The sequence below is a fragment of the Bos taurus genome, chromosome 7, assembly GCF_002263795.3.
Source record: "Bos taurus isolate L1 Dominette 01449 registration number 42190680 breed Hereford chromosome 7, ARS-UCD2.0, whole genome shotgun sequence".
Taxonomy (NCBI): Eukaryota; Metazoa; Chordata; class Mammalia; order Artiodactyla; family Bovidae; genus Bos; species Bos taurus.
Window position 1 is genome coordinate 4,939,441 of NC_037334.1, and position 13,902 is coordinate 4,953,342.

Below are 13,902 nucleotides of genomic sequence, written 5' to 3' on the forward strand. Positions count from 1 at the left end.
TTGTCTGGGGGGCCTGACTTGGAATGGCCACCATGAGGCCCTTGTTCCTAGAAAATCCTAGAGGCTTCCAGCCACATCCTGACTTGGGGGGATGCTGGGCCACCCTCAAGGGGCCCCAGTGTAGGTGAGAGAGAGAGCTGGACGCAGGTGGGATCAGGGACACGGCAGAGGGAGGGGCCTGGGGGCACCCAGAGAGGGCAGCCTGGCCAAGCGGAGGGGCATGGGGGTGACAGCATGGGCTTGGGAAAGGCATAGGGGGCAGCAGAGTGGTGGGGGCTTCAGTGGAAGCTAGGAGGGGCAAGGGTGTCCTGGAGAGACGTGTGTGCGTGCCAAGTCACTTGAGTCGTGTCCGACACTGACCCCACGGACGACCAGGCTCCTCTGTCCATGGGATTCTCCAGGCAAGAATACTGGAGTGGGTTGCCCTGCCCTGCTCCAGTGGATCTTCCCGGCCGAGGGATCGAACCTGCCAGTCTCTTGCGTCTCCTGCATTGGCAGACGGATTCTTTACCGCTAGCGCCACTTGGGAAGTCCCCTGAGGGGACAGGCAGAGTGTAACGCTTTGGGGTCATGAACCAAGAGGGTTTGTTAGGAGAGGTGGAGGGGGAAGTCAGGAATGAACATGCGCCCCTCACATGCCCTGCGTCCGGAGGCCCCGCCTCCGCCTCGGCCCTGAGCAGTGCCGCGCGCCGACAGCAGGGGGCGCGCAGGTGTAAAGAGCGGGCACCTGGCCACACACCTGTGCGGAGCCCGTCTTTCCCCCTCTCCTCTCGCAAGAATGGCGAGCTCCCAGCCGCCGCTGCCGCCGCCGCCGCCGCCGCTTCTATTGCTGGCTCTGCTGCTCCTGCTGAAAGTTTCTGATACGAGTTCCTCTGTTTCCACGGCCACCTCTACAGGTAAGAACAGGTAAGATCCGGCTTCCAGGAAGCTGGAGGGGGAAGTGGCCTAGTCGCACACCTGGTGTCTGGACACCTCCCTCAGGCCACACTAGTCTGCCACCGCCCCCCACCCCCCTCCTCTCCCGGAGCTGTTGCTCCTCCTGGAAGCAAAAACAGCGGGAGCACCAGCCCCTCCATCCCCCCACCTCACCCCAGTCCTGAGGGTGCCAGGTCTGCCACCCCAGCGTTACATGAACAGCGACAGGCTGGTGAATGCCGCCTACCCAACTGGAGGTTCCGTTCCCAATCTCAATTTCTCTTAGCCAGCCCCCAAAGGGAGAAGGGTGAGCACCCAGGGACCATGGGGATGCGGGCGGGAGAAGGGCTTACTTCCTGCTCACTGAACATCCATGGCTCCCAGCGGGAGGTTCTTGGCCCCTGACTTAATTTCTTTCTGTTTCCCTGTAAGATAACTCCTGGGGTGGAGAAGAGTTGAATTTCTTGCATCCATGGCCCCCATCCTTTCCACCGCATCAAGTCTCTGACCAGTGTCCCAGCCCCAAACCTGGAATATCAGAGTGGAGGCCACCACAAATGAGATTCTCATAGCAGACAAAAGCTTTACTCAGAAGGACCACATAGCTCAGGAAACTGAGGCTCAGACAAGCCACATTTCCCAACCTGTGCCAGACCCAGATTAAACCAACTGACTTGACTCACGCCAGCCTCCTGGTCTAGGAGTCTCTGGGCAAAGCAAAGTCCTGGCATGGTGCATAGACTCAGCCCCACTTTACCTTCTGGTCGACTCTCCAGCAGCTCATGAGTGCCCTGTCTGTGCCAGGCACTCAGCGGAGCTTATGTCCTCCACAACCTCCTCTTTCCAGTTTGCCTTAGTTTGCTTTAGAACTACAACTCCTCAGAGGTCTCGCTTGGCTTGGGGTCCACTGTGGCCCCTGATTCATCTTCATTTCAGCTGAAACCTGTCATCTGGATTCCTTCTCAATGGTAGGAGACAGTTTGAGCAGGCTGGACTCTTAGTCCTTGACGCTTTGGAGGTTTCGTTTTGTTTTTTACTTTATTTTTAATTGAAGGATAATTGCTTTACAGTGTTGGTTTCATTTCTCCCAAACATCAACATCAATCAGCCTTAGGTGTACATATGTCCCCTCCCTCTTGAACCTTCCTTCCACCTCCCACCCTTTCCCACCCCCTAGGTTGTTAGAGCCCCAGTCTGAGTTCCCTGAGTCATGCAGCAAATTTCCGTGGGCTGTCTACATGCGGTAGTGAATATGCTTCCATGCTACTCTCCCTGGAGATGGTTGAAGAGCCTTCTTACTTCCCAGTCACTGTGGGCCAGACACTCTACCACTGTGGGCCTCAGTTCCCCACCTGTGAAATGAGGATGAAGTCAGGCCAGTACACCATGTCTCCTTCCAGACTCGTCTGTCATCCCCTTGTTGTACCCACGCGTTCCTGGAAACAAACTCACTCAGAAGAACAATGCAGATAGTGGAGTGCAGTTTATTACACCGGCGGGCCCAAGGCAGAGTCTCTCTTAGCCAAGCACCCTGACCAGCATTTGTGAAAATCTTTTATACCCCATGTGTACGTGTCTGAACCCACCACTCCAAATTCCTTGAGACTTACATAAACCAAGGAAAATACAGTCCCAGTCACCCCATCATTCACGTGCTATGTGCTCATGTGCTCAAACAGTCAAACAGTTGGCCAGTAATCAATAAACCCGAGGTTACACTCCGATAGACACAGAAAAATGTATGGCCTGTCTGGAGGAAAGGGTGGTTAGTGTATGTTTTCTCTTAGGCGATGAGTAACCTCGATACGATCTTCAAGGCTCCCCTGTGTGGAGGGGGTCTTCTCCTTCTGTTGTTTTCATAGGCACCAAACACAGAGTTCAGAGTCCATTGGAAAGGTGGCTGAGCATGATCAGCATGAACAGGCCTAAGATGGAGTCCAGGCCCTATGAATTCCTTCTTCATTCCCCCCTCTTGATGCTCTTAACTCATATTATGAGCATCATTCATAGGGATATATTGCACCCTGGCTCTCCGACCGCATATTTGGGAGAATGACATCAACCTTCGGTTTACAAAGTTCAAAATACATTGTAAAATTCAGGGTCCACAAAGCAGAACTATCAAGGCAACTATAACAATGGTAAATATAGTTTTCCACCAATCACCCTTCACACAAGATAGGCCCGAAGTCCAGAAAGGAATGTTTTCATTAGACATTGCTTTTACCTGGTTTTTCATGTCATCTAAAGCAGTCGATACATTGCCAGATAAGTCAGGAATGTATACACAACATTCAACCTTAATTATAGCACGGGTCCCTCCTTGAGCGGCTGTGAGTACGTCCAAAGCCATTCTATTATGAATTACCGCTTTTCTCATTTGGATTTGCTCTTCATTTAAGGCTTGGATGGCTTTTGTTTTATCTAGGAGGGCCTGTTTTGTGAAATTAGTCAAGGCCTCTACTTTAATCATGATATCTGTTGTCCCTGTAGAGGATATGAATAAGGCAGCAATATACTCATATCATTGAAACACGGATCTTGTCCACCTAGCATGTAAATAAGGTAAATTTGCCGGGGCTACCGGGGTAGATTTACAACAAGTAGGTTAGGGTTTTGTTACACTGGCATGTATATCAAATGTAAGCCCATGACCCAAGTCTATTGACTGTAGGTCTTACAGCAAGAGAGCAAGGAGAGGTTATGATTGACAAGAGAGAGGAAAGTCTTTTTTTGTCATCCCAGAGAAGAGCAGAGTGGTGACGCCCACCAAGGAAGTCCATCCATCACTGACAGAGGCATAGCCCTACATACCCAGCATCTGGAAGTGTTGTGGAAGCCTGCGTAGGAATGTGCCCATGAGATGAAAACCTTGTCCTGAGTTGAAACGGAAGTTAAATTCAAAATCACGTTGATGAGGCCAAGCAGCAGGAGTTGATTGTGCGGCTTCATCCTGAAAGGGCTCATCCAGGATCTTCTTTTCCTTCTTCTCAAGGATGGTCTTAGTCTCTCGAGGGTCAGCGGGGTCCCTCTGTGCAGTCCATTCAGCGTTTTTTGGGTCTGCGTGGTATGTTCTCTTCACCCTCGTATGATGGATCCAAGGGACAAGACCTGCAACTTTAACTGCAGTAGGGGTAGTTAGAATAACCTAAGGGCCCTTTCACCAAGGGGCTGGCAAATCATGTTTCCAGTCTTTGACCCATACTTGGTCACCAGGTGTAAACTCATGAATCTGTTCCCCAAGGGGGAACGGCACCCTTTCTTGTACAAACTTAGTTACCCGGTTTATTACCTTCCCCAGTTCCATCTGCTGTGAAATCCTATCCCCCCTTACCTGAGGCAAACTTGTTGATATCTGTTTTATTATGGGAGGGGGCCTCCCATTCACAATTTCGTATGGAGAATAGCCTTCGGACTATGGGGTCATCCTGAGTCTGAGCAGAGCTGTCGGAAGCAAGTCCACCCAGGAGCAGTCAGTCTCTTTGATCCACTTGGAGAGTCTCTTTAATGTCCGGTTGGCTCATTCCACCCTCTCAGAACTCTGGGCCTTCATGCAGTGTGCAGTTTCCATTTGATGTTTAAAGTTTTGCTTACTTGTTGTACTAAATCAGCTACAAAAGCCGGGTCATTGTCTGAACCAAGCTGGTAGGAAGTCCAAATCTGGGAACTATTTCCCTAAGCAGGCACCGGGCTACTTCTGATGCTCCTTCAGTCCAGGTAGGAAAAGCTTCTACCCATCCTGAGAACGTACATACCGTGACCAGCAGGTAACGGTAGTGTCGGTGAGATTTCATTTCAGTGAAGTCCACTCCCAGGTGTTCAAAGGGCAGCATGCCTTTCTGCTGAATCCCCGGAGGTTTTTGTCTGAATACCCGAGAGGCAGCATTAACCTGCGAGCAGGCAGCATGGCCTAGGTGGGTCGTTTGGTGTGTTTGGCTTACCAGATTCTGTGCCAGCTGTTCGGGTACCAATAATTTGCCACTTGGCAATTCCCACCATCCCTTTTCAGTCTTGGTGGCCCCTTCCGCTTTGGCTAACCTGACAGCCGTTGTCCTTGTTTTGTCAGGCTAGTGCCATCAGTATATAGGACCCAACTAGGGTGTGGAACCTTGTGTCCTTCTTTAAAACAAACCCCAGATACCTTACCTCCTCCTTGCAGATCTGGGCCTTCTTCTTCGACACCCGGGAACCTGCTTCCATCAGCAGCTGGAGCAGTGCTTTTGTCCCTTTCCAGCATTTTTCGTTGGTCTCAGCGGCCAGCAGCCGGTCGTCCCCGAATTGTAGGAGCCAACATCCATACTCTTTCTGATGGAATGAGTTCAGGTCAGAAGCCACGGCTTCCCCAAAGATGGCTGGGGAGTTCTTAAACCCTTGCGGGGGAGTCCAGATGTGCTGTTGCTTGGCGCCCCCGACTGGATCTTCCCATTCAAAGGCAGAGATGGGCTGTGACGCAGGGGTGAGGCATACGCAGAAGGCATCCTTGAGATCTAGGCAAGTGTAAACTTTAGTCCTCGGTGGGAGGAGGCTAAGTAAGGTATACGGGTTTGGAACAGTGGGGTGTAAAGTCAAAGTAGCCTGGTTGACTCGTCTGAGATCCTGTACAGGCCTATAGTCCTGTCCTCCTTCCTTTTTGACTGGCAAGATCGGCGTATTCCAAGCCAACTGGCACTCTACGAGAATGCCCGCTTGTTTCAATCTATTGATGTGGGGCAGTATGCCAGCCCAAGCCTCTATCGGTAGCAGGTACTGGCGCTTTCTAACCAGAATGGAGCCTGGTTTGAGTTCTGTTATATCTGGGGCTTGACATTTAGCCAGCCTTTGGGAAGTGAGGGTTGTCTTCCGCCCAGACCTCAGGGAATAATTGAGTTAGCTCTCCCTCATGCTCTTCCGGCCCACCCGGTTCTGCCTTCGGAGGCTCATGCAACCTCCACTCATCTTGGGGGGGTCTTGAGAGAGAGCGCAAATGAGTCATAGTGTCCATCCAGAAGGTGGGATCTCCTCAGGGGAGAAAGTCACTTGTGCTCCTAGTTTGGAGAGCAAGTCTCTTCCCAACAGGGGTACTGGGCACTCAGGGATGTAGAGGAATTCATGAATCACTTGGTGCCCCCCCATCTGACATTTTCTGGGCTGGCAAAATGATTTAATCATCTCTTCTCCCGATACCCCAGTTACAGCGGTAGTCTTTTTGGACAGTGGTGCCAAGGTTTTGTTACTACCGACAGTTCTGTTCCTGTATCCACCATGAAGTCAATGTTTTAGGTCCCCGCTTTTAAGGTTACCATGGGCTCTCGGGGACCTGATATCTCTGAGCCCCGGCAGCCCTATTTACTTTCCAAGTCAGCAAGCCCCACAACTGCGGGCGCTTCCTCTTCCTTCCTTGCCTTAGGCACTCATTCTTCCAGTGGCCCAAAGCTCGGCACCGGGCACACTGGTTTGGCTGTAACGGGGCCCGGGGCCTCGTGGGGACCAGTTGAAGGACTGTCCTGTCCCTGGGGCAGAGGAGGTTTTCCGGAGGGCCCGAGATTGACTTTCCCAGAGCAGCAGCTAGCATTGCAAATCTCTTGCCTCTTCTCTTTCGTTCCTTCCGGCTCTCTGGCAGAGCGCAGTCTCTGCTTAACTCCAACGTCTCCGTCCCCTTCTTGTCAGTACTCACCAGGAGAGACGGGTATAGCTTGGGCGGTTCGGCTGGAGCTGGATCCTGGAAGTGTTGGCCAGAGGCTTCTGTCACCGGGATCGGAGCCTGCCGAGGTGACAGCTCTATGACCTCGGGAAGAGCTGGCAGAGAAGCAGTGGCTGCTGCAGGACTTCACTGGCCCTGGATTGGGCATTAAGGCGGCCTCCGGTCTTGGTGGAGACTGAGGCAAGAGCGTCATTATCCACTGTGGAGGAGGGGTCCAGTCGACCTGTCCAAATCCTGCAGAATTTCCTTTTTAATCATCAGTCAATTTTTGTGCCATTAATATTTTTCCCTTTCCCTTCTGGATACAGAACCTTGTCCAAGTAGGACGGTCTTGAGCTAACCCTAGCCATGAGTCAATATATGGATATTGATCCAGGTGTCCTGGCTGTCCTGTGACTACTGAATAGACTGCTTCCACTATTTGTAAGTTCATGGTGTTCTCTGGTGGCCATCCTACTCCCGTAGGGGGCCATTTGACCTCAGAGTATGTGGAGGAGGTTAGGCTTCATCTTCATCCCATCAGTTCAGTTCAGTTCAGTTCAGTTGCTCAGTCGTGTCCGACTCTTTGTGACCCCATGAATCGCAGCACGCCAGGCCTCCCTGTCCATCACCAACTCCCAGAGTTGACTCAGACTCACATCCATCAAGTCAGTGATGCCATCCAGCCATCTCATCCTTTGTCGTCCCCTTCTCCTCCTGCCCCCAATCCCTCCCAGTATCAGAGTCTTTTCCAATGAGTCAACTCTTCACATGAGGTGGCCAAAGTACTGGAGTTTCAGCTTTAGCATCATTCCCTCCAAAGAAATCCCAGGGCTGATCTCCTTCAGAATGGACTGGTTGGATCTCCTTGCAGTCCAAGGGACTCTCAAGAGTCTTCTCCAACACCACGATTCAAAAGCATCAATTCTTCAGTGCTCAGCCTGCTTCACAGTCCAAGTCTCACATCCATACATGACCACAGGAAAAACCATAGCCTTGACTAGACGAGCCTTTGTTGGCAAAGTAATGTCTCTGCTTTTGAATATGCTATCTAGGTTGGTCATAACTTTCCTTCCAAGGAGTAAGCATCTTTTCATTTCATGGCTGCAGTCACCATCTGCAGTGATTTTGGAGCCCCGAAAAATAAAGTCTGGCACTGTTTCCACTGTTTCCCCATCTAGTTCCCATGAGGTGATGGGACCGGATGCCACGATCTTCGTTTTCTGAATGTTGAGCTTTAAGCCACTTCTTCACTCTCCACTTTCACTTTCACCAAGAGGCTTTTTAGTTCCTCTTCACTTTCTGCCATAAGGGTGGTGTCATCTGTGTATCTGAGGTTATTGAGGTTTCTCCCGGCAATCTTGATTCCAGCTTGTGTTTCTTCCAGTCCAGCGTTTCTCATGATGTACTCTGCATAGAAGTTAAATAAGCAGGGTGACAATATACAGCCTTGACGAACTCCCTTTCCTATTTGGAACCAGTCTGTTGTTCCATGTCCAGTTCTAACTCTTGCTTCTTGACCTGCATACAGATTTCTCAAGAGGCAGCTCAGGTGGTCTGGTATTCCCATCTTTTTCAGAATTTCCCACAGTTTATTGTGATCCACACAGTCAAAGGCTTTGGCATAGTCAATAAAGCAGAAATAGATGTTTTCCTGGAACTCTCTTGCTTCTTCCATGATCCAGTGGATGTTGGCAATTTGATCTCTGGTTCCTCTGCCTTTTCTAAAACCGGCTTGAACATCAGGAAGTTCACAGTTCACATATTGCTGAAGCCTGGCTTGCAGAATTTTGAGCATTACTTTACTAGCGTGTGAGATGAGTGCAATTGTGCGGTCGTTTGAGCATTCTTTGGCATTGCCTTTCTTTGGGATTGGAATGAAAACTGACCTTTTCCAGTCCTGTGGCCACTGCTGAGTTTTCCAGATTTGCTGGCATATTGAGTGCAGCACTTTCACAGCATCATCTTTCAGGATTTGAAACAGCTCAACTGGAATTCCATCACCTCCACTAGCTTTCTTCGTAGTGATGCTTTCTAAGGCCCACTTGACTTCACATTCCAGGATGTCTGGCTCTAGGTCAGTGATCACACCATCGTGATTATCTGGGTCGTGAAGATCTTTTTTGTTCAGTTCTTCTGTGTATTCTTGCCATCTCTTCTTAATATCTTCTGCTTCTGTTAGGTCCTCTTCACCCCATAGTCTCCTCCTAATCCCTTCTTAAAATTTTAAATCATGCCCTCCAATACATTTGCCTTAGATTCACTTCCTCCCATCTTGCTTACCTTCTCGGACCTTCTTCTACTTTTCCTTTCCGTTCTGTCTACGAAGTTCTCAGTACCCTATGTACTTCTGATATTTCCACTCAATGACACTTAAATTGCCATTCTGCCTCCTTCCTAAATGGGGTGAGAAGAGCCTTACCTGCCAGATCCCAGAGGGAGAAGGGGGATCGGCGTGCCTTCGCCTGCCGGTCAGCACAGCTGAACCAGAACACCACGTGGTCCAAGACTGTTTCTCCCTTAAAGTCCGTTCTGCCTTGGTGGGCTTGATCAGGTGTGGATGAAAACACAGATGGGTTAAATATCCCATGTCCCAGGCCATCTCCGGGAAAGCCAATCATACTCACTTACGTATCCCCTTCCTTCTAGCCTAACAATTCCCAGGGGGTCAAGAATTTCACAGCAGGCGGGCAGCTTCCCTGCCCTCTCCAGGTACCTCATCTTCTGAGCATCCCATGTGTTCACCAATGGGATGAAATCACTGGCATTTGGGGATTAACTCAAAATCCAGCCATCTCCCCTCCCCCGAGGTCTGGGAAGTGGGGGCTGAAATTTACAACCACCTAATCACGCCTTCCCTGGAGTAGGAAATGGCAACCCATTCCAGTATTCTTGCCTGAAGAATCCCATGGACAGTGGGCTCTTCCATGAGGTTGCAAAGAGTAGAGCACTAAATGACTTCACACAGCACGGTCATACCTTGGTCTTTTTGGAGAACAGCCCCCATTCTGAAGCTATTTGAGTGCCTTGGGCCACTGCTTTTGTTATTAGCATACAAAAGACACATCACTCCGGAGTTCACCAAAGTTTTAGAAGCTGTGTGCTAAAAACCAAGGACAATGATCAGATATATCTTGGGACTTATCTGGTGGTCCAGTGGATAAAGACTCCATGCTCAGAGGGCAGGGAGCTAGATCCCACATGTGAGAACTAAAAGTTTGCATGCTGCAACGAAGACCCTGCACAGCCAAAAAAGGATCAAGAGTGTCTTACACCTTCCTGCTAAACGGCAGCACGGGGGCCTTTGACCTCCCTCGAAGGAGCCTCGGGGCTCGGTGGAAGCCCAGTCTTTTCACTAGCCTGTGCCCTGAAGGACTTTTTGGAAACCACAGATCTGACCCCTCCTTGAAACTTTTCTGGAAAAAAGGCTTTGACTGCACTTGGCCCTGGGCAGGTGTCTCTTTCCAGGCTCCACCTCCCAAACTACTGCCTTTCCTTCTGGCCTCAGGGCCTTTGCACAGCTGCCTGGCCTGATACACTTCTTCCCTCAGCCACACAGCTCATCTCCACCTTTCAGCCTCTGCTGCAGGTGCCCTTATGGGGCTCCATCGGTGCTCTGTGCTTCTACTATTATTGCCGTGGTCACCCTGGATTTGTGTTTGGCTGTCTTAGGGCCTGGATAGGAGCTATCCTGGTGACTGCTGAAACAAAAGACCGAAGTTTAGTCCAACTGCCATGTCCCTGGTTTTGCCCAGAACCTCACCCACAGTGTGGAAAAGACAGAGTCTTTGGAGAGGAAGGCTGAGCATCCCCGAAGGCCTCTTGCTTCCATGTCCCCACACCCTGCAGGCTCCCCAGGGAGGCCAGCCAGAGGCCTGTGGGCCAGGCTGTGTGGCTTTGGCAGGACTTTGCTGAGCTGAGGCCAAAGTGTGTGTCAGCCGGGACCCAGCCAGCAGTGATTCACACCAGGCCTTGGCCCAGCCCCAGGAGGTGACTGGGGACGGTGGCCTCACTTCCCCTTCCAGGACTGTGGCTCAGGATCAGTGCCCACTTTTGCCAAGCAGTGGTAAGTTCCCAAGGGGCCCTGGACCTGGCACTACCCTAAGGAGCCCCCATCCTCCACAGCGGGAGCCCAGAGCCTGTGCTCCTTTGCTATAACCCTCTCATGGCTTCCCTGCACCTTCTCAACAAAACCAAAGCTGCTATCCTCCTCTCTGAAGCCCCACCTATACAGTCAACCTCCCTACCCTCCTTTCCCTCCCTCAACAGCTTTAGCACCTCCATGATCTCTATGGTCTTCCCTGGTGACTCAGACAGTAAACAATTCTTCCTGCAGTGCGGGACACCTGGGTTTGATGCTTGGGTCAGAAAGATCCCCTGGAGTAGGAAATGGCAACCCACTCCAGTATTCTTGCCTGGAGAATTTCATGGACAGAGGAGCCTGGTGGGCTACAGTCCAGGGGTGTGGCAGAGTCTAACAAAACTGAGCAACTAACGCTTTCACCTTGTTCCCTAAACGTGACCAGCTTGTTCTCACCTCAGGGCCTTTGCATGTGCCCTGCCATCCATCTGGGATGCCGTTCCCACAGCAGGCCCCCAGTAAACTCTTTTTCTCTCTCTGTGGGGTTCAGCCATCCCACCCCCTCTTGGGTTTATTTAAATATTTCCTGAAATGAAATATTTCCTTCTGAATCCAGTGGGCAAGAAATGTCACAGCCGTTAGCAAATTCTGGCTTCTAACTGTAAATGAGGGCTCCCCAAAGGGGAAAAGATCCCTGAAATCCAGCAGCTTTCCCTCATGGTGATTGCTGAGGAGCTGGGTTGTGTGGGGTTGGGGGAGGATGCAAGAAGTAGCCATTGCCACACCTGCCCCTCGTCCAAGGTAAGGAGCAGTGGCTGCTCTTTGCTGGAGCAGCCGTGAAGAGATACCCCACGCCCAAGGTAAGAGAAACCCAAGTAAGACGGTAGGTGTTGCAAGAGGGCATCAGAGGGCAGACACACTGAAACCATACTCACAGAAAACTAGTCAATCTAATCACACTAGGACCACAGCCTTGTCTAACTCAATGAAACTAAGCCATGCCCGTGGGGCCACCCAAGACAGGTGGGTCATGGTGCAGAGATCTGACAGAATGGTGTCCAATGGAGAAGGGAATGGCAAACCACTTCAGTATTCTTGCCTTGAGAACCCCATGAACAGTATGAAAAGGCAAAATGATAAGATACTGAAAGAGGAACTCCCCAGGTCAGTACGTGCCCAATATGCTACTGGAGATCAGTGGAGAAATAACTCCAGAAAGAATGAAGGGATGGAGCCAAAGCAAAAAGAATACCCAGCTGTGGATGTGACTGGTGATAGAAGCAAGGTCCGATGCTGTAAAGAGCAATATTGCATAGGAACATGGAATGTCAGGTCCATGAATCAAGGCAAATTGGAAGTGGTCAAACAAGAGATGGCAAGAGTGAATGTCAACATTCTAGGAATCAGTGAACTAAAATGGACTGGAATGGGTGAATTTAACTCAGATGACCATTATATCTAGTACTGCGGGCAGGAATCCCTCAAAAGAAATGGAGTAGCCATCATGGTCAACAAAAGAGTTTGAAATGCAGTACTTGGATGCAATCTCAAAAATGAGAGAATGATCTGTGTTCGTTTCCAAGGCAAACCATTCAATATCACAGTAATCCAAGTCTATGCCCCAACCAGTAACGCTTAGAAAGCTGAAGTTGAACGGTTCTATGAAGATCTACAAGACCTTTTAGAACTAACACCCAAAAAAGATGTGCTTTTCATTATAGGGGACTGGAATGCAAAAGTAGGAAGTCAAGAAAAACCTGGAGTAACAGGCAAATTTGGCCTTGGAATATGGAATGAAGCAGGGCAAGTACTAATAGAGAAAGAAAATGCACTGGTCATAGCAAACACCCTCTTCCAACAACACAAGAGAAGACTCTATACATGGACATCACCAGATGGTCAACACTGAAATCAGACTGATTATATTCTTCACAGCCAAAGATGGAGAAGCTCTATACAGTCAGCAAAATCAAGACCAGGAGCTGACTGTGGCTCAGACCATGAACTCCTTATTGCCAAATTCAGACTGAAATTGAAGAAAGTAGGGAAACCACTAGACCATTCAGGTATGACCTAAATCAAATCCCTTATGAGTATACAGTGGAAGTGAGAAATAGATTTAAGGGCCTAGATCTGATAGATTGCTTGATGAACTATGGAATGAGGTTTGTGACATTGTATAGGAAACAGGGATCAAGACCATCCCCAGGGAAAAGAAATGCAAAAAAGCAAAATGGCTGTCTGGGGAGGCCTTACAAATAGCTGTGGAAAGAAGAGAAGAGAAAAGCAAAGGAGAAAAGGAAAGATACAAGCATCTGAATGCAGAGTTCCAAAGAATAGCAAGAAGAGATAAGAAAGCCTTCCTCAGTGATCAATGCAAAGAAATAGAGGAAAACAACAGAATGGGAAAGACTAGAGATCTCTTCAAGAAAATTAGAGATACCAAGGGAGCATTTCATGCAAAGATGGGCTCGATAAAGGACAGAAATGGTATGGACCTAACAGAAGCAGAAGATATTAAGAAGATATGGCAAGAATATACAGAAGAACTGAACAAAAAAGATCTTCACGACCCAGATAATCACGATGATGTGATCACTGACCTAGAGCCAGACATCCTGGAATGTGAAGTCAAGTGGGCCTTAGAAAGCATCACTACGAACAAAGCTAGTGGAGGTGATGGAATTCCAGTTGAGCTATTTCAAATCCTGAAAGATGATGCTGTGAAAGTGCTGCACTCAATATGCCAGCAAATCTGGAAAACTCAGCAGTGGCCACAGGACTGGAAAAGGTCAGTTTTCATTCCAATCCCAAAGAAAGGCAATGCCAAAGAATGCTCAAACGACCGCACAATTGCACTCATCTCACACGCTAGTAAAGTAATGCTCAAAATTCTGCAAGCCAGGCTTCAGCAATATGTGAACTGTGAACTTCCTGATGTTCAAGCCGGTTTTAGAAAAGGCAGAGGAACCAGAGATCAAATTGCCAACATCCACTGGATCATGGAAGAAGCAAGAGAGTTCCAGAAAAACATCTATTTCTGCTTTATTGACTCTGCCAAAGCCTTTGACTGTGTGGATCACAATAAACTGTGGGAAATTCTGAAAAAGATGGGAATACCAGACCACCTGAGCTGCCTCTTGAGAAATCTGTATGCAGGTCAGGAAGCAAGGGTTAGAACTGGACATGGAACAACAGACTGGTTCCAAATAGGAAAAGGAGTTCGTCAAGGCTGTATATTGTCACC

General features: G+C 49.5%; 1 protein-coding gene across 1 annotated transcript in view; it reads left to right on the plus strand.

Moving 5' to 3' along the window:
• Positions 1–721: 721 nt before the first annotated feature.
• CIST1 (colon, intestine and stomach enriched 1) overlaps positions 722–13,902 on the plus strand; it is a 44,342-nt gene continuing 31,161 nt past the window's right edge. Inside the window, 1 exon segment of the mRNA NM_001075271.1 lies at positions 722–896. Coding sequence (NP_001068739.1) covers positions 779–896 — 118 coding nt within the window. The 5' untranslated portion in view covers positions 722–778.